Source organism: Syngnathoides biaculeatus, chromosome 15, assembly GCF_019802595.1.
Source record: "Syngnathoides biaculeatus isolate LvHL_M chromosome 15, ASM1980259v1, whole genome shotgun sequence".
Taxonomy (NCBI): Eukaryota; Metazoa; Chordata; class Actinopteri; order Syngnathiformes; family Syngnathidae; genus Syngnathoides; species Syngnathoides biaculeatus.
Genome location: NC_084654.1, coordinates 99174 through 124296, shown reverse-complemented (window position 1 = coordinate 124296; position 25123 = coordinate 99174). Strand labels below are relative to the sequence as shown.

At 44.2% G+C, this 25123-nt stretch overlaps 1 protein-coding gene, 2 long non-coding RNA genes and 3 pseudogenes across 12 annotated transcripts in view; 1 reads left to right on the top strand and 5 right to left on the bottom strand.

Moving 5' to 3' along the window:
• The window catches only part of ak7b (adenylate kinase 7b), a 170402-nt gene extending 163035 nt beyond the window's left edge, over positions 1 to 7367 (bottom strand). For 9 of the 10 annotated variants that reach the window (XR_009798358.1, XM_061843135.1, XM_061843129.1 and 6 more), the window contains exons 1-3: positions 7236 to 7367; positions 7000 to 7155; positions 6809 to 6917 (exon numbers count right to left, since the gene is read on the bottom strand). Coding sequence is in view for 8 of the 10 variants with exons in the window: in XM_061843135.1 (XP_061699119.1) it covers positions 6809 to 6917; positions 7000 to 7155; positions 7236 to 7313 (343 nt within the window). In the remaining 2 variants the exon portion in view is untranslated. Of the gene's footprint in view, positions 1 to 6808; positions 6918 to 6999 lie in introns of all 10 variants that reach the window. The other variant, XM_061843138.1, reaches the window with a different exon arrangement.
• Positions 7368 to 17491: 10124 nt separating this feature from the next.
• Positions 17492 to 19913, top strand: LOC133513718 (uncharacterized). The gene is made up of 3 exons (XR_009798587.1): positions 17492 to 17514; positions 19437 to 19576; positions 19708 to 19913. It is a non-coding gene; the product is annotated as an uncharacterized LOC133513718 (long non-coding RNA).
• A 766-nt stretch (positions 19914 to 20679) lies between these two features.
• LOC133513849 (U2 spliceosomal RNA) lies at positions 20680 to 20893 on the bottom strand (annotated as a pseudogene).
• A 1318-nt stretch (positions 20894 to 22211) lies between these two features.
• On the bottom strand, positions 22212 to 22386 carry LOC133513847 (U2 spliceosomal RNA; annotated as a pseudogene).
• Positions 22387 to 22637: 251 nt separating this feature from the next.
• LOC133513848 (U2 spliceosomal RNA) lies at positions 22638 to 22855 on the bottom strand (annotated as a pseudogene).
• A 52-nt stretch (positions 22856 to 22907) lies between these two features.
• Positions 22908 to 24677, bottom strand: LOC133513550 (uncharacterized). The gene is made up of 3 exons (XR_009798513.1): positions 24595 to 24677; positions 23953 to 24061; positions 22908 to 23672 (listed from the first exon to the last, which is right to left on the bottom strand). It is a non-coding gene; the product is annotated as an uncharacterized LOC133513550 (long non-coding RNA).
• Positions 24678 to 25123: the final 446 nt, after the last annotated feature.

Below are 25123 nucleotides of genomic sequence, written 5' to 3'. Positions count from 1 at the left end.
CGGAACTCTTAGCATGCTAAGATCCCTGGAATATAAACAGCCGTCTGTCCTCTGGTGATTTACTTTTTTAAAAACATGCATTTTAGCTAGTATGGTGCACACAAATGAAATAAATTGCCAAGAGAGGTGACGACAGCGCCAAGTGTGAATGTTTTTAAATCCAGGTTGAAAACTTTTTTTTTTAATGCTTTTTAGAGTATTTCCAATTTTAATGACATTTCTTCCACTGTACGCCATTTTTAATTGTACTTTTATTTTTGTTATTTTGTTTTTAATACAGGGAATCTTTGGGTTAAAACGGTCTCGACCAATACCGTCTTTACAACGCCCATCCCCCATCCGTGCATAGTGTTCGTCCGTACAGAAAGATTGACGTGGGTACATTTGTCTCACTGTAAGAAGGCTATTGATTTTGACTCATTTCTTTTGTCGGCTGTTTGTAAGCGAGCTGCTCTCAAACCCACTGCTAAGGGTGCTGTAAATCCAGTCAGAAAGGGGGCAGCGGTATGGAGGGCACTGTGGTCTCGACCCGGAGTAGAAAAGAACCTGGCCAAGCCATTTAGGGGAGTGAGCCCACTATCAAAATGGTGACTAAATGGTTAAATCCTTCTGTTGGGTATTGGGTGGCAATGTTGACAACTATTTTACTTTCCGTGTTTGTGTGGTACCTAGGGACCACCTGTATAATTTATGGACACCTGATTGGGGAAGTACCCCAAATGCCCAACACCCAAAAAAAAAGAAAAAAAAACAAAAAAAACATTCAAATTGCATAAAACCAAGGCTTCTTTGCAAATCGAGATAAATCGGACTCATTCCCGGTGAGAGTTGAACTTCGCCAAGGCTGCCCTTTGTCACCAATTTTGTTCATAACTTTTATGGACAGAATTTCTAGGCGCAGCCGAGGTGTAGTGTGTGTCTGGTTTGGTGACCTCAGCAGATGATTTGGTTCTCTTGGCTTCATCAAGCAGAGAACTCCAACCCAAACTGGAGTGGTTCGTAGCAAAGTGTGAAGCGGCTGGGATGAGAATCAGCACCTCCAAATCTGAGACCATGGTCCTCAGTCAGAAAAGGGTGGCGTGCCAACTCCGTGTCGAAGATGGGATCCTTCTCTAAGTGGAGGAGTTCAAGTATCTTGGGGTCTTATTCAAGAGTGAGGGAAGAATGGAGCGGGAGATTGACAGGAGGATCGGTGCAGCGTCTGCAGTGATGCGGACTTTGTATCGGTCCTTTGTATCGGTGGTAAAGAGGGAGCCAAGTCAAAAGGCAAAGGTCTCAATTTACCAGTCCATCTATGTTCCTATCCTCACCTATGGGCACGTGCTGTGGGTCCAAAAGGCAGAGGCATGAAAACACGTGGCAACAGGCAAGGTCCAAAAACATGAAAATGAGGTTGGATTACTACTAGACAAAAAAACGACACTTGACTAAGCTGTGGTGGCACAGGGACGCTGGTTTTGACAATGAGGCAAATACATAACAAGAGGCTCGTATACTCACGCAGACAAATGCAGTCTCATACACAACGAATTAGCTACTGAGAATGAAAATAACAAAGCTTTTATGCCTGGCCTAATTAGTGTCAATATGATGCAGGTGTGGAGCTGCTGGCACAGGCAGCTGCGCCCAGGGAAGTGGCCTGGCCACCCCCCTGGAAGAGCACTCTTCCAAGCACCAGGGTCCCGACAAGGGCGACTCTGGTGGACGTCCCCACGAGGAGGGTCCCAATTGCAAAGGAGGAGCAGGTGACAGCTGCGGACGAAGCCCCGCCGAGGTGTGGTCAAGAGCCGGCAGCTGCTGATGCTGGTTGAGCAACGATGAGGCTTGGTTGGGTGACGTCGCTGCCAAGACATGATCAAGTTGTGGCTGCTGAGACATGAGCAAGAAGCCGCTGTGGATCAGGCTCTGCTAAGATATGAGCAAGCGGTGGTTGTGCATCAGGCATATCTGATACATGAGCAAGAGGCAACTGTGGGTCGGGCGCAGATGAGACCTGCGCATGTGTTGGACAGCACAGGCCGGGCGCCACATGAACAAGAACACGTGGTGAACGTTGCAGTACGAGCGCAGTACGAGCGCCAATGAGACATGAGCACATGGTGGATTGTATGCGCCGGGTGCTGCCGGAACAAAAGTACGTAGTGAACGTTGCGGGTCGGGTGTCAATGAAACAGGAGAGTGAGGTGAACACCACGAGCCGAGCGTTGGCGGAACAAAAACAAGGGGCAGAGGCCAGGGCATTTAATCTCTCCTGTATTCGATCCATGATTACCGCAAACTCCAGTCCATCAAACAAAGTCCGTCAGTGAATTCCTCCGCTACCATTGTTACTTGAAACTGCGGTGGAAGGCAACAAATTCTTCAGCACACTGCATTTGAAGGGCAGCAAATTCTTCATCCCGCTGGGCTTGAAGTTTTGTGCCTATCGTGTCTGAGTCCACTGGGTCCATGTTGGGCTAGTCCGTTCTTTCAAAAACATACGACATGGGGTAGGACCCAAATACAGGATTCTGTTGGAGGTGGTTTTATTCCAGGGAGATGTCATACACAGGTAACTAGTCCAAGAAGGCAGAGGCGCAAAAACACGTGGACACAGGCAAGGTCCAAAAAACATGAAAACGAGGTCGGATTACTTCGAGGCAAAAAAACAAGACTTGACTTTGTTATGGTGGCACAGAAACCGCGGCTGTGACAAAAAGGTGAATACATAACAAGAAGCTGATATACTCATGTAGACTAGTGCAGTCTCAAGCACAACAAACTGGCCAGTGAAAATGGAAAACACAAGGCTTATATGACTGGCCTAATTAGCGTCAATAAGGTGCAGGCGTGGAGCTGCTGCCAGAAGCAGCTGCGCCCAGGGCAGTTGCCTGACCATGCCCCCGACCATCCATTTATGGGTCGAGGCAAGCTGGGCTTTGTTATGAATGACATTTTCACTCCCACCTGGGGACTCTGGCTGCAGATGGAGCATGCCTTCCCTGGAAATATCTTTGCATTTAACTTTTTGTTATTTGACAACTTCTCATTACAAAGCAGACATGGAGGCAAACCATCCACGTAGGCAATGAATGCAAATGATTCAGGCCAAAAACTGTTGAATCCTCTGTTCTCCTCAACTTTCTTTCTTTTTTTCCCTTTACAATCCATGGCCCATCACAAATCAGCCAGTTTGTTTGCAACAGCCACCTGCCACAGCTCAAAGAAGCAGCCTATGACGCTAATCTTTGTTAAATGTTGACATTCAATACTTATTCCACACATTTTTACATTATTATTATCATTTTTTTTGTTTCACCTCCCACAGAAATTAAAACAAAAAATATATTTTTCTATCAACTAAATCAATCAAAAGCCTTTAATGTCATTATATGACTGTGCATACAACTAAATAATGAGTGCTTCTCCATAAGGTGGTTGTGCAAATAAAATAGAATAAAACGGAACATCTTGGGTATGGGCGGCACGGTGGATCTGCTGGTAAAGTGTTAGCCTCACAGTTCTGAGGCCGTAGGTTCAATCCTGGCAGAGATCAGCCAGTGATCTTCAGGGCACTGTTGATCACTCTTTGCAGAGCATTCCTGTGCGCTGTCATACATCCAGCACACCACACTGTGATGCAGTATGTGAGGATGCGCTCCATGGCAACGGTGGTTCTGTAGAAAGCCAGCAGCATCTTAGTTTCCAGATTGTTCTTCCTGAGCAATCTCAGGAAGTGGAGTCACTGCTGGGCCTTTTTCACCACCGCCGTGGTATCTACACTCCGGGTGAGTTGTTTTTTTTTAGATGTAGACTCCCAGAAATCTGAAGGTCTGGTGAAGATTGGTGGCGCGCATGAGTGCAGCGGCTCTTAGCTCTCGAGTTTAGTGCTTTTTCTTTTTCATTATTTTTGCACTATTGGTGGATATTTGTAAAGCCACATTCACTTATAGCTTGCAGGACCTGATTGATCTGCAACTAAAGCATAACTTATCAATCACAAACGAATATCAAAAGAAAAACAATATTCCAGAGGACATTCTGAGACCATCAGGATTTCCATAGATAGCCGGTCTACCCAGCAAGCGACAGAGAAAGCGGGGGGAGCATAAACAAAAATGAGGATGTCGCTAAAGAAGCAACCTCACAGACCAGCCCTACTTAGCATCTTCCTGACGCAAGATCCATTTCCCACAAAATGGATGAATTGGAATTAAAGCTATGAGCAGTTTTGCCCTGAACTGCAGTGTTATTTTCATCACGACAACGTGTCTACATCCGCAAATACGCGATGCTGCAGTTTTGCTAGCGGACCGTACGCTACGTCGGCAGGACAGAACCAAAGTCTCTGGTAAGAGCAGAGGAGGGGGGCTTTGTGTTTATGTGCACAACAAGTGGTTTTCTAACAGCAGGATTATCAAAACCCACTGCTCTCCTAGTTTAGACGTCATTGTAGTCTCGTGCAAACCCAAGGGAACTAACAGTAGGCATTGTGGTAGTTGTGTATACTCGGCCAGATGCTAACATTAGCACAGCACTTAGATGTCTTCTTGCGATTTTAAACAGCAGCTCGCCCACACCGATGGAGTATTTATTGTTGTTGTTATTGTTGGTGACTTCAATCAATCGTGGTTAAAGACGATTCTACCCAAATTTGTCCAGTATGTGAAGTGTCTAACCAAAGCAGACAAAACCCTGGACCAAATTTACTCCACCATTAAAAATACATACTGGGCCAACCTCCTCCCCCATCTTGCTGGATCTGATCATGTTTCCATTAGCCTTACGCCCACATAAATCCCTCCACAAAAATAAATTACAATTACAACATAGTCTGAGAACACACTCTCTCAGCAGCAAGTCCTGTTTTTCCCACACTGTTTGAGAATTACTTGAACTCGAGAACCTCCAGGAACGGACATACACTGTTATGTCTTATATCAAAAACTGCATAGAAACTGTGACTGTCACGGATTTGGGTTTTCCCCAACCAAAAACCCTGGACGACCCAAAAGACCAAGTCACTCCTGAGATGCCACAACAGCCTTCAGGTCAGAGGAGAAGGCACAGCAGTGCTGCCAGAGCTGAGTTAAAGAGAGGCATCAAAGTGACCAAGGCGGCGTACAATAGGAGCATTGAGGAGTACTTCACAGAAAATAACTTTAAAAAGATGTGGGAGGATTACAGGACATCACAAACTACAATAAAAATAAACTGAAGTGTGCCAGAAACACAGACACCTTACTGGCAGAGGAACTAACCCATTTCTTTGCCCGTTTTGAGACTGACATATCAAATTCAGTCTCATCACTACCTCCCAGCAGTCAGGAACATGAAGTGAGATGTGTGCTCAGGACTGTAAACACCAGGAAGGCTGCTGGCCGAGATGGAGTGCCGGGGGAAGGTACTGAAAAACTGTGCTGATCAACTGACCAGTGCTTTTACAAAAATCTTCAACAGGTCCCTGCAACAATCAACCTTTCCCTCCTGTCTGAAATCTGCAACAGTCATCCCCGTCCCTCAATAAATCAGCCATCGACAGTCTAAATGTTTACAAACCTGTTGCACTCACACCTGTGATCATGAAGTGCTTTGAGAGGGTAGTTTCATGACACATAACGTGCTCACTCCCTCCCTTATTCAACCCCTACCAGTTTACCTATAAAGGAAACCGGTCCACCAAGGAGGCTTTCGCAATAGCTCTCCACACTTCACTGAACCACCTGGAATGCCAAGGGAACTATGTGAGGATGCTTTTTATAGACTTTAACAACAGCATGAACTTTTCCAACCCCACGTGACCGATAACAACATTGCTTATGGGACATGACTACAAGACCGATGGGTCAAGCCAGGGGGTAAGCCAATGGGGCAATCTGATTGGCTATTATTAGCTATTATTGTATGAGTGATTGACAGGTCGGAATGGTCCATTCCAGGGCACATGGAGATGGTCAACAGTTGCATTCACAATCACACCTACCAATTTAGAGTCTCCAATGAATGCATGTTTTTGGGATGGAGGAGGAAAATGAATGAAAATGTGAGGAAACCAGAGTGCCCTGAGAAAATCCAGACAGGCACAGGAAGAACATATAAACTCCACACAGACGGGGCCGGGATTTAAACCCCAGTCTTCAGAACTGTGAGGCCAGCAGTCTACAGCTATGCCACCGTGCTTTAGACAGACCAGTTTATTTATATTGTATTCATTTATTTTTGACTATTTAGTCTATTATAGCAATGCAGGTGCTATAATATATATATATATATATATATATATATATATATATATATATATATATTTATATATACACACACACACAAACACACACACACACAGCTCTGTTTTGCTTAATTGAAACTGTGGTAGCCCTTCTCTGTTGATATTGGTACTGGCATCTGCTGTGAAAAAGAGAAAATTGGAGATGGGGAAAAAAAAGACAGGATAATGCTAGGTCATTCTTGAATCAATCTTTATGAACTTGGTAGTTGAGTGTGTTACATAATCTTTTTTTTTTTTTTTTAACAATTTTAACAGTAAAAATCCAAAGTTAATTTCAATCTGACCTCCTTGACATAATAAACTGCAATACTGAGATAACTCTAAAACATTGTTATTTGAACATGGCTGTTTTTTGTTATTTTGTTTGCCAGTGTAAGAGGAATTATAAATAATACCCATCTTTGATTGATCTTTTATCTTTGATTGGATTGTATGGCTAGCTTTTGTTTGCTACGTCTACACACCCACACGCACGCAAACAGACATTGGTAAAACACAAATACAAAAGCAAATACTTTACAATTCAAAAAGAGAAATGCCTACCTGTAACTGCCCAGCGGGCTTCATCTACCTGCTCAGGATGCTGAGTAATGTTGTAGACGATTACATCACATTCCATCAGTTTTTGAAGAATCTTTTCCCTACTTGGTCGCTTCCATAGAAAATAGCAAACGTTGTTACGTCATTTTGTTTCTGGGTTTATTTTTTTATATAGCAATTTTGTTGGTACTTACAATGTATGCTTCCAACACATATGGTCTGTCATCCTCTGAACCATCTGAAATCGTCCCAACGACCCTGTAACTTCGTGACCCAGAGTCGTTTAATTTCAAAGTCCGACACTCTTTCTCAGCTGACCCATCACATTCAAGCGAATGTTTGGCAAGACACTGTCAACAAGAAACACCCTTGCTTTGCTTTGCAAATTTCATTTCATGATGACAGGTTGACTATGAATGTCAAATTTCACCTTTGCAATACATTTCGATGAGAATGAGTCAATATCGTTGATAAAAACTCTTTCCTGTAACTGTCTGTCTTTGTCCATCTTCCTATACCCTGCAGTAAGTTAACGCATGTTATTTTCCGTTGCCATGGGTGAAGTCAATGCATAGATATAATTTTGGGTAGATCAGACATGTCCATTGCAGAGCGCATGCCTCCAGCAACGGTAATTTATTGGTGGCAAAGTTACGTGTGTTCAATGTTTACCCATGGCATGAAAACCTAAAGAACAAGGACGCCAACAAAAGGTCCTGCATACGGTTCGATAACGGTGTACAAATCAAAATAATGGAATCTTTCGGGTTCACGTAATCCTTGGGGATTCTCCCCCTCAATTGTTCTGTATTAATAGCACATGATACGGCATTGACAAAAAAAAAGTTAATTTCATTAAAATCGACCCAGAAATGAGCATGTTACCACTTAATTCCGTTGTATTGAATTGCTTTTGGTGGGAACATTGACCCTACCAACATGGTGATAAAGTACCCATGATGGTGAATCATGTCTACTATGTAATCAGATTTGTGCCTGTCAAACGTTCACACGAAAACGTTTAATTCTTTAATTCTTGTATGTGGTAAAATAGCTCCGTAGCTCAGTGGTTAGAGCACTGGTTTGGTAAGCCAGGGTTGTGGATTCGTATCCCACTGGGGCCTCCACTCCCTGAGAAGGGCATCTGGCAAAAAAATTGTGTGTTCATCTGAGATGACACTCTGTGGCTACCCCGAAAGGGACAAGCCGAAAGAAAGATAATGTGGAAAGATAGGTCCATACCATTGTTTTTGTTTCATTTTTTGTGTGTTCATCTGAGATGACACTCTGTGGCTACCCCGAAAGGGACAAGCCGAAAGAAAGATAATGTGGAAAGATGGGTCCATACCATTTTTTTCGTTTCATTTTCATGGACGTTTATTTTGTTTCGTTTTTCTGCGCCGGAAGAAACATAATGTGGAAAGATAGGTCCATACCATTTTTTTCGTTTCATTTTCATGGACGTTTATTTTGTTTCGTTATTCTGCGCATCGTAATACGTTTTGAGTGACAGCTCTTTGCCCCCAGATGTTGTTGTGTTTGACTCCATGTACCATGGATTTTTGTTTACTCTCCTGCGAATTGTAGGGATTTGCGAGTTTGGACCCTATGCGTGTTCACAAATCAAGGAAGATATGACCAATGATTAGAAAAAGTTAACAGCAAATGGATTTATTACAAAGGAATGTGCATTATAGACGTCCGGGTCTTATCTAGGTATCTGCCACACACGAGACGTGTGTCTTCTGGCAGGATAGCCAAAGAAGAAGACAAAAGCTGCCCAGTAACACAAGATTTTTATATGTATGGGTCCATGGTAGAAGTGGCTGCCCCCCCTCCGCACCACCACCACACATCAGCACGGCTGACTGGTTGGAAGAAAGGTGCTTCCTGGGTCTCTGCACACTGATCATCAGCGATATTGTCTATTGTGGCACTATTACCTTTAAGTAAAATACAGGTGAAATTTTGGCGCACCACAGTAGGATTAAACACAGGTTTGTAACAACACGTAACAAAGGTCTAAGTGCCATACATAAAACACAGTCACTCGGGGTTTTATTAGCCGCTTGTTCTGCCATTAGTAACCAATTATTGTTTACTGTGCCAATGCCTCTCAAAATACCAAGAAGAACAATAACACCAATAATAAAAATGCCATAGACTTCCTGCTCTCCCTCTGTTGGTCCGAAATGCAATCGGACCATCTGTAGGAATCATGGTTAACAATAAAACAACAACAAACAATAAAATAAAAGTGCAATTAAGAGTACCAGGGCGAAGCATAGAATAATGAAACCACTTAGTTCCTTTTACCTCCAAGCGGACGGCTTTGGTGGTATGAGAAGTCACGTTGTGTGGGCCAGACCAATGGGATTCTGACCATTTACAAGAGAGTCATTTAACATTTCCCACCTGTTTATCATTTTGGAAATACGAGTGAGGACATCAGAATGCTGTTGCATTTTCAGAAAGTTCATAATTTACCATTGAGCGTATAAAAGGCATCAAAAGTTTCCTTTTGGCTGTAGCTGCATATAATCAGGGTCTACTTGTTGTAGAAGGGCATAGTTATTTAGTTAGGGCATAATATTTTACCTTGCTCTAGCCATCATATATTTAAAACGTGGGATTATAGACATCATGAAAAGGCAGAACAAACCCAGAACAGTAATTACGGATACGGGGAACTTCAACACAGCAAAATACCAAAGTCCAGAGGTGAACAAGGACCAATAATAATAATAATAATAATAACAATAATAATAATAAATAAACAGTGGGTGAACATCGTTGCTCATTTCTGAACCAATCTGAACCAATCAAGTGCAATTACACAGCAACCCAGGCAAGTAAGGCGTAGCTGTTCTTGGTGCTAGAGTAGGAGAAAGGCAACGGTTGATGTCAATTTAAGCACACAGCCTGCACTGAAAGTGGAAGCTGCGATTAGAGATGTAACCCTCGCTGGTGATTGGGACAGTCATGTAGACTTTGGCACCTCAAGGCATGTAAGGGCAAACACAGAAGAGATTCTTCAGCTCTGCTGGTGACAGTTCAGAGTCCTTGTCCATTTACAGTAAGGCCATTGGCATACACTCCATCGCTCATATTTTTGCAAACAACATCTTCTAGGACCTTTGGTGCCAGTGGATTTCCAAAACAAGATTTTTGAAAACAGTTGAGCTCAATGTCGGTGTCCTGGTCGGCGATTCAAAAGATTCAACTGAGCGCTTTGACAAACTAAAGTTTGAGCTGTTTGTTTTCGGGGTCATACAGAGAGGCGGTGTTGTGGAGGACTGCCTTCTGTGCGAAGTAGAACAGCTCCGATATGTTTTTCAGATTCCTTGTAGAACACTCGACACATGTCTCAATCTAAAAAAATGGTTCATGATGAGGAGGATGGTTTCCATGGAGCTACACGAATGCAGATCTGACTTGTTCCCCACAGGTATGATTGGAACTCTTGAGGATCTCTGCTTTCAGTGTCTCATCATTCTGCTCTTTTTCTGAGTAGTCCACGATGTGTGTTGGCACTTTCTCCGGAGTGACATCAGCAGGGATGATGATTTATTCAGCTCAAGATGGAACCTCCTTGGGGAACTCCTCTCCAACCAAGGACATAATGAGGGAAGTTTTCCCCAACATGGCAGGCAATACGGTTGCGCAGGAAGTGTTAGCCAGTCCAGTAAACTACAATTGCATTTGAACCACTCAGCTGCCCACACACTGACGCACCTGTCAACGTTGGCAGGTGACCACAGCTCATTCCCAACCAGTCCAAAGTCCTTACACTGTTCACAAACACACTGGGGGGTGGTGATGGCTGCTGCTTTGTGGTCCCTGAAATTGTGGATGGTTGATCCATCCAGGGCATGACTGACAACCATGAGACCATTTTTTCCCACCAGAAAGTTTCACGTCACTGTTGGCAGAGTACTTAACAGCAGTGACAGCAACGCAATGGGAATATAGTTTCCTCTCCATTTCAGAGGTGGCGAGCCGAAAGATGCACAGGGTGCCATCGCTGTATCCCGCCGGCACGTGCACATGCTCCAATACACACAGGTGCATGACTGGTTGAGCACCTGGAACTGCACCACCAGGTCATTACTGGGGATGGACTACACCCTCAGACTTCCGTCTTCACTGCAGGTGGCAAAGTGGGTCTCCTCCCTCTGAAAGGCCAACTCATTCCCCTTTTTCTTTGTGGGCGCTGACCATCCGGATGTTGCTGTTGTCCGACCAGTCTATGTATCACAAGGTTCCCATGGTGGTGCCCACAATGCCCATGTCCATTGTGTTGTCAAAGGCAGTGCTTCTTCTGGTTTCTCCAGTTGTCGAATGATCTAATGTCTACCAATTGGGTGTAAATGGTTTTGTCCAGAGCCTTAGAGCGAAAGGGGCACTGCAGGGGTCCGGTGGAGACCTCTAAAACTTTAGTCAAACACTTCCACATCCGGCCCTCATGCTCCGGCTGTTTTTCTCGCCGCTTTTCAGGCACCATGGCCTCAATCTGAATGGTTTTCGAGTGCAGTCTCACACTCACGCCTTCCTGAGCGGTCACCTCCTGCTTCAGGGACTTCATGTGGTGAAGTACAAGGTTGTCGTTAGGATGGTTTGGGCATCTGGAGTCGTGATCCAACTCCTTGATCTCCAAGGGTATGGCCTCAAGGGTTCTGATGTCGTCCTTAGATACTGGCAGTGAGTCTGAGCTTTTTTTTCCTTTCACACAATTTCCCCTTGTCCTGCTTTGATTATCGTTTGGTCTTGTGTTTGAGCGGCTCCATGGGGTCCAAGTTTGAGACCTCTGAGAGCTCACTCAGTCTAAAGAGAAGAGACTCTGCAGATCCTGCTCTGACCGATTACTGCCGAGGAGCTCTTGCTCTATGAGCTGGATTTGGTGTCGGAAGATCTGCTCCTGAACTTCCTAAATGGAACATTTCATCTTCATCACCATGGAAGTCGGGTTACAGACCCTCTCCAGGTCTTGGCGGAGATGTGTGAATAGCTGCAGTCATCTCAGCAACACCTCGTGTTCACGTCTGGCCAGAGTGTCCTCCTTCTTAGGCGTGAGCAGCAGCTGGTTGAAGTTAGCTTTGCGCTTCAGCTTCCAGTACTGGTACAGGAGTCAACTGTCTCTGGTGCCATCTTGAGGTGACGGCCCACATCCTCGGCGTCCACAAATTGGTAGAAGACCTCCTCTGTCTCTTGCAATTTCATCTTGCGGACATTGACGCACTTTTCCTCGGGTCACATTGACGAACAAGACACAAAGATGACTGCAACGATGAGGGGGACAACGAGGCGAAAGGGATGAGGATGAGGGCGGTCGTTTCCTCTTCATTGTCTCCGCTAACCCTTCCTCTCAAATTGCCCTTCTTGCTCCCGACGCCTTTCTCATTTTCAACTTCTGTGGTGGAGTCCTGCTCCACAGTCACTGCTCTTAAGGCCCGAGTGTTTGGGCCAGTTATACTTGAACTTGATTTTGTCGTCCTGGATGATGATGGTCATCTCCAGGCCAGAGTGTAGGCCGCAAGTCACGTGGAAGGTATTGCGGCAGTTTTTGTCAGAGTACTGGATGCAGGCTCCCATCTTTCTTTACACTGGCAGCAGTTGAGCACCCACCTGTTGCTGGGAATGTGCGACACTTTGGTGACGGGCTCCATCTTCTCTGGGTTCCCTTTGCTCATGTCTGGGATCCACAAGGCACAGCTAACATGGACCACTGCGGGTGGGCATTGCCCTTCTTCGGGCACAACTGGAACTTTGGCAAGATACCTAAGGTGCATATCCAACACAACCAGCTGCTCTTTGGGAGTTTTTGTGTGCCATAACATACTTCACCTGGTGGATGCAGATATTGCACTTGTTGCAAAACACCATCTCGTTGTTGTCCTCTCCTTTGGGGAAGTGGCACGTCGCACACCACATTCTCGTTGTACTTGATGCCAAGGCCCTACTGTATCTCGGTAGTGTGTGTCATGTTGAGCACTCCATGGCGAATTCATCCAGTGGCAGAAGAGGTCGTAGTGACACATGCCCTTCGCCAAAGTCCTGATGTCCACATAACTGAGGGCCAGGGTGGCCGACCTGTGGATCAACTTCTTGGGCCTGACGAACTTGACTTCCTTGTTTTTGTCGGATAGCGCCTGGGCCACGGGTATCCGGGATGGACTGAGGGCTAACGGGCACATGGACACCCTTTTCCCCGCTTCTGCTTCATTGGATCGGCCTGGATGTAGTAATCCTCTGCATTGAGCTGGTACGAGTCGTGCACCTTCATGGTGGTGATCAGCTCCGTCCTGAAGACCTCAGATGGTTTCTGTCTGCATCCTTTCCTGGCCTGGGAAGAAGTCTGGGACCAGCATGTGGAATTGCTGGCATTGTCGGACTCGTCGCTGCTGCAGACTTCTTTTCATGGTGGGGCGTCTGAGTTGTTCCAGCTTCACCACACTTATTGAGCTGTTATTGTTTGTCCATCGAGGGACACCATCTTCACATACGAGTACTAGACGTTGGCGTCGATTGGAGAGGTGGGATTGTCCTTGCTCCATGATGATTCTTGTCCATAGGTCCAGTGACGAACACCTACAGTCCCAGACTGGCCAGTGCGAAGGAGCCATGCTCCGATCAGCACTAAGTTCCAGCAGTCCCAATAGTGGCTCTCCTTTACTTAACATGCTCAAGTGCGGATCAGCTGAATTCTTCACTGGTTTGAGACCAGGGCAGCCTATTTCTACCCCACCCTTTGTAGCCAGATTTCCACCGCTACTCATCATTGAATGAAAAGGGAGCCACAGGCTTACAGAGGGACAAGTGTATCCATGTGGGACGTTCTGCTATCTTTATCAATGTGGGAGTGGTCAGCAGACTTAGTAGGGACCTTCCCAGCAAGGTGAGGACCAACACTTCCACTTGAGGACTTTTCTCAGGACCCAATAACCAATGGACACCAACACCACCTGTGAAGAAGGTACAGTAGGCGGCAGATCATTTGCTTCTTTCACAGTTTTATTTAGCAGCATCTCTTTCACCATTCACTTAAAGTATTTTCTTCTTCTGACTGCTGCACTGGCTGCTCTACCATGGGCAGTCCTATCTAATCTAATCTACTAGATACTATTTCAAATGGGAACAATCCTTTATCTATTGGGGTTATTTTCATAAACAGTTTTACGAAATGTAAACATTCTCATCAAGTTCTCCCTGTATGTTCCATAGTTTTCCTTAATCAAGACTCAAGAAGATATCAATGCCACACTGCCCAGACCAAAGGCAGGGATGTATACCACCAAACTATCAGTGATTCTAGTTGCACACAATTTAAAAGAGAAAAGTTTAAAATGCCTTTTTTTATAGCACAAAATAATATAAGCAAGGAAGCAGATGTAAACAGGTTGAGTGCAAAACTAATAAAACTCTTCATGGCAAAATCACCAACTTTCACTCAATGAAAAATGTTTCTCTGCTCCTCACTGTCACACCCCCAAAAGCCACAACCCCACCGTGATTGTTAGGTTCACCAGCTCTGCACACAACATTGTAAAGTGCCATTCATATAAAACTTCAGGGCTGCATTATCATTTAACTTTCATAGTAAGTAAGGTGGGGGCCGCAAAATATCATCTTCGGGGCCACAAATGGCTCGCAGATCGCCAGTTTGAGACTCATGATGTATATTATCTTCTAATTCAGTTTTTTCTGTAAGCCATCACTGGGTTTCACTTTGAGGAGCATGTTTTGCTCGTCTTTTAGAACTGTGATATCAATAGGAGGGTTGGGGGCTTGTGATTGTGTCAATATGTGTGTGCCATATTTTCCTGTTGCTGCCTCCTTGGCGGTTTTATCAGCGAATGTGTTTCCCAGGTTGACAAATTTTTTTTTTGTATTTTTTTTGTTTTTCATTTTTTTTCAAGTTTTTTATTACGTCTCTCTTTCTGTCTCTCACTTTCTTTAGCCTGTTCTAAACTGTTGTAGCTGGTTTTAATATAGCCATTGCTTGCATTACTTCAGCTGTCTCTCCCGCCTTTCTCTTTCTTGCCAATCTAACCAACCTCTCGCCATCCCAAGACGTAAGTCTCAATCTTGGCTTTTCCTTATTTTCCTGTAACACTTGCCATCAATCTTTTCACCAACCTGCTGTATCCTTCAACTGTTAACTTACCATTTAAGCCATTATTTTTCTCTTTTTTTTCTCATTTTTTAAGAACCATCCTGTTGCCCGGTAAACATTGTTCCATAAAGTTTACATCCCCTCTACGGCCGACTTACTGTTCCCGTTCACCATTATGCTCTTCTATGTTTGTCCCTAAGAGACTACTTGTCCTTTTTGGGACCTAAGTCCTAATCCACTACCTTGTGTACTTCACTGGAACACAGACTTCTGTCAGCATCATTAGGTTCCATCCATGACCTATGATTCCACAAGTACGTGATGGCATTCACACTCGGATTCACTCACTCACACATTTATGGATCCTTATAAATACCCTCTTTAAAGGTGAAGTACCCTTAAAACCTCCTTCTGGCAGAGTAGTCTTGAAACCTCCTTCTGGTGGAGTAGCCTTAAACCTCCTTGTGGCGGAGTACCCTTAAACCCCCTTCTGCCAGAGTAGCCTTAACCCTCCTTGTGGAGGAGTAGACTTAAAACCTCCTTGTGGTGAGTAGCCTTAAACCTCCTTCTGGCGGAGTAGCCTTCAAACCTCCTTCTGGCGGAGTAGCCTTCAACCTCCTTGTGGCGGAGTAGCCTTACTTACCGGTTCAAGCGTTGTCTGGACGCCAGTTGTTCGTGATCCCGTCAACCTTCATCCACCGAGGGGACTCAGGCACCGGCCTGGCCACGAATTCACGATCCACTAGGGCTTTTCTTCAGGAACAGCTAAATGCTTCCAGCTGTCAACAGACTGCGGTGTCTCTTCTCCCTCTTCGATGGGTAGTGGGATCCGGCTCGAAGGACCAAATGTCAGGTTTAAAAAGCCCGACTCTCTATTAAAAAAAGACGAACAGACAAGGCTTCAAGTTTTACTTGCTGCAAGGGGAGCGACAGGGCTTCTCTTTGCTTCCAACCAACTCCAACTCATGTCCAGTTGCAGCTTCTTTTTAGTCACATAAATCACATGATGAGTGCATGTGTGTGTGTGTGTGTGTGTGAGAGAGAGACTGTTTGATTGACTACATCTGTCTGATTGATTACATCTGTCTGATTGATGACATCTGTTTTCAAGACGATGAGTTCAAAAGTAGAAGTTAGGTGGTGATGTGTAACGAACTACAGTATATACAAAATGAGAACATAGGAATGATTTCTTTAACAGTAGACATATAACCACTCAGGAAGATCAAGTGCAGGAGGTGGTGATGGAAGAGAGTCCTGGGTCTGTAAGGAGAAATTAGAAGCAAAAGAATGCAGTTGTGTCCAAAACAATTTAGGAGAAAACCTGGGAGACACAGTGCCCTCCTCCAGTGGTTGGAGTGAGGAGGAAGGGCCAGGCATCAGACGACCTGAAAGAAGTTCGTAAGGAGAGAAACAAGTTGAGTGAGACACAGTTTGCCTCACAGAGCAAGGGGAAGAGCTTGAACCAAGTTCATGCCGGAAGAAGTACATATTTAAGCCAGTTTTTCCTTCAATGTGTGATCCATACGTTCAACTGAACCTTGACTGGCGGGGTGATAAACACAACCAAACATGTGAGTTAACCCTAACTAACCCTAATGGTGGAGAGGTCTATAGAAAACATGCATAAAATTGGCAAGAAAAGTATCCCATTTGATTTTGTAGCAAAGTTGAGCAAAATGTGCCATTATGGTATGAAATCCTGTTTTTGGCGGTAAAAAAGTTACAAACATGAATATTTCCAAAACTAAAGCTTTCCGGTTGGTTTCAAAGCCATGTAATGTTGTGTGGTGGAGAGTTCTATAGAAAACATGCATAAAATTGGCAAAAAGCATCCTATTTGATTTTATAGCCACGTTGAGCAAATTGTGCCATTATGCTCTGAAACGCTGTTTTTGGCTGTAAAAAAGTTACAAACATGAACATTTCCAAAACTAAAGCCTTTCTGTTGGTTCCAAAGGCTTTTAATGTTGTGTGGTGGAGAGTTCTATAGAAAATGTGCATAAAATTGGCAAGAAAAGCATCCTATTTGACTTTATAGCCAAGTTGAGCAAATTGTGCCATCATGCTCTGAAAGGCTGTTTTTGGCTGTAAAAAAGTTACAAACATGAATATTTCCAAAACTAAAGCTTTTTTGTTGGTTCCAAAGGCTTGTAATGTTGTGTGGAGTAGAGTTCTATAGAAAACATGCATAAAATTGGCAAGAAAAGAATCCTATTTGATTTTATAACCAAGATGAGCAAAATACGCCATCATGCTCTGAAACGCCTTTTTTGGCTGTAAAAAAGTTACAAACATGAATATTTCCAAAACTAAAGCTTTCTGGTTGGTTCCAAAGGCCTGTAATGTTGTGTGGTGGAGAGTTCTATAGAAAACGTGCATAAAATTGCCAAGAAAAGCATCCTATTTGATTTTATAGCCAAGTTGAGAAAAATGTGCCATCATGCTCTGAAACGCTGTTTTTGGCTTTAAAAAAGTTACAAACATGAATATTTCCAAAACTAAAGTTTTCTGGTACCCCTTTTAGTTACTTACGTGACGTCAGCTGTGCAGCACATTAAACCACCTCACAGTCCAGACGACAATGGAGTTGAAGGTTCTTACTTTTCATTGTAAATATGACTTAAGCTCTATTGTAACTCCTTCAGTGAGACACTCCTTAACCTCCATGACAAATTAATATGCATGATGTATAATGCATGTAATGTATGCAATACAATGCATTGTGCACTTAACACACGAGTAGAACTACATGTGTAAATAAAAGTAACAACCAAATACATTTTTTACAAACATTTCTTTGCAGTTTTAGGATATTGGGTCATCATTTTGCATTGTAGACTCAACATTCAGCTCCCAGTCCCTTGAATTTCATATGTTACAAATTATACAACCTTTGCAATTGGTTAAAACATTTAAATATAGAATAGAATTAGATGTGCCATTGTGGAACAACTATAATTTTGAATATTTTTAGAAACATTACTCACCGTCGTGAAAGACTGGCAACCATTTCAGGATGTAACCCCACCCCCTGCCCGCTGACAGCAGGCATAGGCTCCAGCAGTCTTGCGACCCTTTTGAGGATAAGCGGCTCAGAAAATGGATGGATGGGTGGATGTTCAATGAGCCTGTTGGTCATTGCTGGCAGAAATCCGATGAGACTCATGAAACATGAATGGCATAATCCTGTATCTTTAGAAAGTCCTCTCACCGCAAAAACACTTGACTTGCATTTTGTCTTCGTCTCCAGTTTTGGTAAAGTAACATTGTTGCCTGACCTTTAAATGATCAATCCATCCAATTTCTTTGGCGCTTATTATCAAAAGGGTCACGGGCATGCTGGAGCTTATCTGAGCTGTCAACGGGCAGGAGGCAGGGTACACCCTGAACTGCTTGCCAGCCAATCGCAGGGCACATGGAGACAGACAACAGTCACACACCTCGGGACAATTGAAATTATCCAATTAATGTTGCATGTTTGTGGGACCTCCTCCACGAGCCGTCACCCTATCATGAGGTGTGATCCTAGGAGCTAAGTTGTCTGGGGCGAGCTTCGGGCAAAAGACGGACAACACCCTGAACTGGTCGCCAGTCAGTTGCAGGGTAGATTTCTACACCATCACTGAGTGGGTATCGATCCCACACTGTCTTTATATATTTCTGTATATAATATTTGCCATTTTTTGCTATCTCAACCTGTTCTAAAGTGTGTGATCATTTTGATTTAAACAACCAAATAAAGTTTAATAAAGTAAATTGGATATGTTTAATATTTACATTGGTTGAAGAATAACAATTGCTTGGATGTGCGATGTTTGCTCTGCACACAAAAATTGTCTGACAGCAATAGCACATCATAAATGCTGAGACATTTGCGTGCTCAACATGAAAACATGCATCCCAAATCAACCAGTGACCTTATCCAGACTCGAAATTCTGCCAGTAAGCCATATTTATTATCATGTCTGAATGTATGTATGTGTGTTCCCAGTAGAAAGTGCATTGAGGAACAGGTCGCTCTTAGCACATCTGAGGGTAAGTGGCTCATAAAATCGATGTATGGATGGTTATGCTATCTTTGATAAACATGAAAAACAAGCCTTGAAAGTGGCGGCACGGTTGAGCAGCTGGAAAGTGTTGGCCCAACAGTTCTGAGGACCTGTGTTCAATCCTATCCCTCCCTGTGAGGAGATTGCATGTTCTCCCTGTGCCTCTGTGGGTTTTTCTCTGGGTACTCTGGTTTTCTCTCACATCCCAAAAGTGTGGAACAATAATTGGACACTCCAATTTTCCCTGAGGTGGGATTGTTTGCGCTTGAGAAATTCTTGGACATGCTGTAATGTCCTATAATCACTTTCAAGTTTTGTTTTTCATATTTATCAAAGCGAGCATAACCACTGTGACACCAATGATTGCAAAAACCAACGTGTGTCCCATGTGGTCTGGGAGTCAGGATTTGTGTTTTTTTACTGGTTTCCTTCTCTCGGGATGGGAATGTAACCTAAATTCTGTCAGGTTTGGCACAGACATCTCTTCTTTGTGGCTGTGTCCGTGGCCTGTCGCGTGCAGCCTTGATGGTGGCCATGGGGGTTTGTCTGTGCCTCCATACCAGCAAGTTTCAGGAGTTGCAGGTGGCGTTTTTGATGGCAGCAACGGTGAGCCAAAGCCTCTCGAACTCCTTTTTTGTATACCTTGACTGGCTCACCCCATAGAGCACGAATTGCTCGTTTAGTATCTCCCTTGCTGGTAATTCTGGGAATTGCTGGTGGCTGGATGTCGCCCACAGGTCTACGGCAGCACTGCACTTCCAAAAGAGATGACTCACCGTCTCAGGCGCGCCATAACCTGGTCGGGGGCATGTTGAGTGCACTGACATGACGGGAGTGCATCACGGTCCTGATGAGGAGGGCTTCATGGCAGGTCCCGAAGTCTGTTTGGGACAGCAGGATGGTTAACATTGCATCCCGTTCCTGCGCAGCAGAAATAAGAGCACAGTGATATTTTAAAACTTAACATCTTTAATGTTCCAGTTGAAATCTCTCTTTAAAAAAATCAATAAAAGCATATGGCGGTGGCAAATAAAAAGACACAGGAGTTCTTTGGTCAAGTGCGAGCAGTTTCAGTTTACGGAGGTATCAGGCCATGCAGAACCTTCGAAGGTGGAAGGATATATATCTGTAAATAAATTGATACATTTTATCCAAGAGAGAAAAATTATTTGAAAAAAAATTTAAAAATCATTTAGAAGCATTTCCAATGCAGCTGACATGACTTCGAGTTTCAACAGTTGGATGTGCATCTTAAAACAATACTGCCAACCTCATGAGGCCTATTGTGCATGACAACCTTGCCGCTGTTTGCGACCAAGGCAATGAAGCATTCTCCACTCAATTGATCACCTGCAAGTTGTAAAGTCACCACCTACCACTGACCCACTTTCGTATAACTTGAGAAATATATTCTGTTTTTATTTAATTTATTTTTTTATGAAAACAGCCTCTGAACACTTATACAGACTGTATGTATATGTTTTAAATCAGTTTCAAAAAGAGGAGCTTTCCATATCATCTGTCACCCAGGTTGAAATTAAGCACTAAATTGATTTGTGGAGTTAAGAGAAAAAGAAATTAACATTTCTTTTAATTTTCTACTTCAGTCACATGACACACCTGTTAGTTGTTCCAAGCACCATTCAACTGTCTGTAATAACTTTATCTACAATAACTGATTGTTTTTGAAGTTGCTTTTAACTCTGTTGTGAGAGTGCACCATTCCTGGAGATACTGCAATACCAGGTTGATGCTTTGAGTGGATGGAGCAAGCCCCAAATCCATCTCCTAGTTCTAAAAATCAATTTAACACATGGTTCCAAGATAAGGAACATATCAGATAAGATAAGAACAGATTTTTTTTGTTTTGCACACTTTTATTGTCTTAATAAAACTTTACATTACAAACATTTAAAAAGAGAAAACACTTTTTACATCTCATTCATAAATTCCATGAACAGGGCAGCATGGTGGTTCAGCGGGTAAAGTGTTGGGCTCACAGTTCGATCCCAGACCCCCCTGTGTGGAGTTTGCATGTTCTCCTCGCGCCTGCGTTGGTTTCCTCCAGGAAATCTGGTTTCCCCAAAAACATGCAACATTTATTGGTCACTGCCTCCCCTGCTGCTCGACAGCTGGGATCGGCTCCAGCACTCCCTGTGACCCTCGTGAGGATAAGTGGCAAAAGAAAGAACAAATTTTCATTACATTAATTGAACACCCTAAATTGCCCCAGATTGTGAGTGCGGCTGTTTGTCTCGATGTGCGCACTGCGATTGGCTGGCAACCAATTCCGGGTGCACCCCTCCTCCTGCCCGTTGAAAGCTGGGATAGGCTCCAGCACTCCCCGTGACCCTCGTGAGGATAAGCGTAAAAAAATGGATAGATGAATTTACATAAACATGAAAACTGTCTAGGCTTTAAGAGAGTAAGTGATAAGATGATATCAGGACCGTGATGCACTCCTGGGGTATGTCAACGCACTCAACATGCCCCCGACCAGATTGTGACACCCCTGACACCGCCATCTCTTCTGGGAGTGCAGTTCTGCCGTAGACCTGTGGGCGACAGCCGGCAACCTGCGATTCCCGGACATACCGCCAAGGGGTATCCTAAACGAGCAATTTGTGCTCTATGGGGTGAGCCAGTCGAGGTTTACAAAGGAGGAGTGTGAGATAAGAACAGATTTTCTTTTGTACACTTTTATTGTCTTAACAAGACTTAACATAACAATCATCCAAAAATAGGAAACACTTATTACATTTCATTCATGATTTACATAAACATGAAGACTGTCTAGGCTTTAAAAGAATCAATAAGGCAATAAATATGGTACTAAAAAGGCTCAATTTTTTCCACTGTGCAGACCCGGAATGATTCCTAACTAAGTGAAACTCATCCCACACTCCCAAACAGCACGATCAGGGAACCTGTCACTTGCCAAGCGACGGTCGCTGACGTTCTTCTCCTCTTTTACTCCTTCCTCTCCCATATCATCAGGCCGCTGCGCCGAGACCTTCACCGTGAAGCTTCGGTTCCCTCCTCCAGGTGAGCCATGGATGACTCTTCTTTGTGCCAGTAGTGTGGACAGGGGATGTAGCTCAGTGGTAGAGTGCATGCTTTGCATGTATGAAGTATCAAGTATCAATCCCCAGCATCTCCATTCAGTCCAGTGAGGTAAGAATAGCTTTTTTTTTTCTGCATCACTATTTTTGTTCTTCTTTCCTTGCTTTTCTGTACTGTCTTCTCATCCACCATTCCTGGGGATACTGCAATACCAGGTTGATGCTTGAAGTGGCTGGAGCAAGACCCAAATCCATCTCCTGGTTCTTAAAAATCAAGAGAACATATGGTTCCCAGATAAGGAACGCATGAGATATTAACTACACTTGATCTTAGCCAAAAGACCGAGAAGCGATATCAACTTGGCGCCGGCATATACGACCCGACTGTCCAGCCTACAAGCCAAAGCTTCGGTGCCACACACCTCATGATAATCACTTGTGACTCACATATGGACACGTGTTGCAAACAGCACCGATCAATGGTTTACAAGGACTGACATCTGTGTAGTTTTCAACATATGAAGTGATGGATGGATTGGTACTTTGTCAAGACGAAACAAAAGTCCTTATGGTTGCTTTCTCAGAGTTCTCATTGACATCATTCGTGGGGGTGCACTGTTCTTGGAGGTACTGCAATCCCAGGTTGATGCGTGGAATGGACGGAGTAAACCCCTATTCCATCTCCCTGCTCCAAAACTCCATATAATATATGTTCCCAGAATAGGGGACGTATCAGATATTGAACTGACAAGAACAGATTTTTTTTTCTTTTGTTCACTTTTATTGTCTTAAGACTTTACATTCCAAACACTTAAAAAGAGAAACATTTTACATTTCATTTATAATTTACATAAACATGAACACTGTCTAGGCTTTAAAAGAATAAATAAGACAATAAATATAGTACTGAAAAAAAGATCAATGTTTTCCACTGTGCAGACATGGAATGATCCTTTACTAAGTGAAACTCATCACACACACTCTCAAACAGCACAATCCAGGAAGCTACCAATTGCCCAGCAACGGTCGCCGACATTCTTCTCTTCTTTCACTCCTTCTTCTCCCATATCACAAGGCCACTGAACCTCCATCGTGAAGCTCCGGTTCCCTCCTCCGCGTGAGGCACAGACGACTTTGCGGCTGTGTCGTGGCCTGCCGCGTGGAGCCTTGATGGTGGCGGCAGCCATCTGGAGCAGAGACACGGGATGGGGCGGGGGGGACTCTCTGTACCTCCTTACCAGCAAGTTTCTGGAGGTCCAAATGGCGTCTTTGATGGCAGCAACGGTGAGCCAGTGCCTCTCGAACCCCTCCTTTGTAAACCTCGACTGGCTCACCCCATAGAGCACAAACTACTCGTTGAGGACCCCCCTTGCCGGTAAGTCCGGGAATTGCAGGTGGTCGGCTGTCGCCCGCAGGTCTACGGCACCACTGCACTCCCAGAAGAGATGGCTTACCGACTCAGGGGCACCACAACCCTGGTCGGGGCATGTTGGGAACGGTCCTGAGTGGGAGGACTACATGGGCAGCAAACCATGACAGGTCCCAAAGTCTGTTTGGGAGTGCAGGATGGTTTACGTAGTGCTCAACTGTTGCGGACTCGCCGACTGCAAGCCACGGACCGAGCTCGCTGTATCTCCTTCCTGCACAGCAGAAATAAGAGCACGATGAGTTTTTAAAACCTGACAGCGTTCATGTTCCAGTTTAAAATGTTTGAAAAAAATCTTAAGGCATATGCAGGTGGTAATTTAAAAGAGACAGGAAATTTGTTGTCAACTGGTATGAGTTTCAGCTTCCGAAGGTATGAGCCCATCCAGAAACATGCCATAGCTTGGCATTTTGGAGTACTGGATGGGCCCAATGCACTTAGAAGATGTAACAATGTACATCTGCTCCCCAGGAAGATCTAGAAGTTTGGCACACCTTTTCCTCCTTTTTCTTCTTCTTCTTGACAACCTCCCTCCTGAGTCTTTCCCACTTGGAGCCCCAGAGGAAGTAAAAGATGGTTTGGTCCAGATCTAAAAGCACACTTCTTGTTGGGGTAAAAACAGAACCAATTAGTAAAAGCAGGGGTAAAATAACTGCTTTTATAATTAACACTTTCCCTTCAAAAGTCAACAGTATTAATCCCCCTAAATTTCAGCCCAAGGATTTTTTGGTCCATCTGTGTCACCGACAATGATAGTCTAGTCTTCTCCACCTCAGTCCATGGTCCATAAAATTGGGCCTGAGTCTTCTTTCTGTTAAGTTTGGACCCAGAGGCCTGTCCATATCAGTCGGTCAAGTCCAGTGTCCTCTAAACTGATAAAAGATCTGTGCGTAAAATGTTGAAATCATCCAGATATAAAATACATTATCTGCTAAGTGTCACGTCCCATCAGAAACGAGAGTAGGACCCAAATGCAGGAACTCGGAAGAGGCAAGGTAGTTCAAGTAGAGACACGTTTATTATATGCAGAGGTAGGGGATCGAGCTGGCAGTCCGGTGCAGATGAGCGGACAGGCAGGAGTCGGTACACGGGAGAACAATCAACGCAGGCAGAAGTATCAAAGGAGTCAGGCTTACAAGGTTGGTCAGAGAACGGACGAAGGTCGGTACACACAGGTTCAATCAGTGATACCGGAGCACACGAATGGGACATGAAGATCATACGAACTGGCGCCGGCCAGTTGTCATCGCGGTCATATAAATCCATAGCATAATCAGGCTGCATGAGGCGCAGGTGTGCACCTTCCAATCAGCGCAACCGCGGACACCCGCCCAGCCCAGGCTGGAGCGGCAGGATCATGACACTAAGACCCCCGCTCCCTGGAATATTTACACCCTTTATCGTTTTGTCTTTTCTCACAACTTGTGCTAAAGGTTCGATGTACGGGATGCAGAGCAGGGCAGATAACAGGCACCCCTGACGTACACCACAGTTAATGTGAACTGCTTTGGTCAGGTTCCCATTAATCATACATTTACTAGTGATGTCTTTATATAATAATGTTACCCACTCTTCATACCTTTCTGGAAATCCACGTTTTTCTCGTAGCATAAAAATGTATTTATGCGAGACTCGGTCAAAAGCTTTTTTAAAGTCTAAATTTAT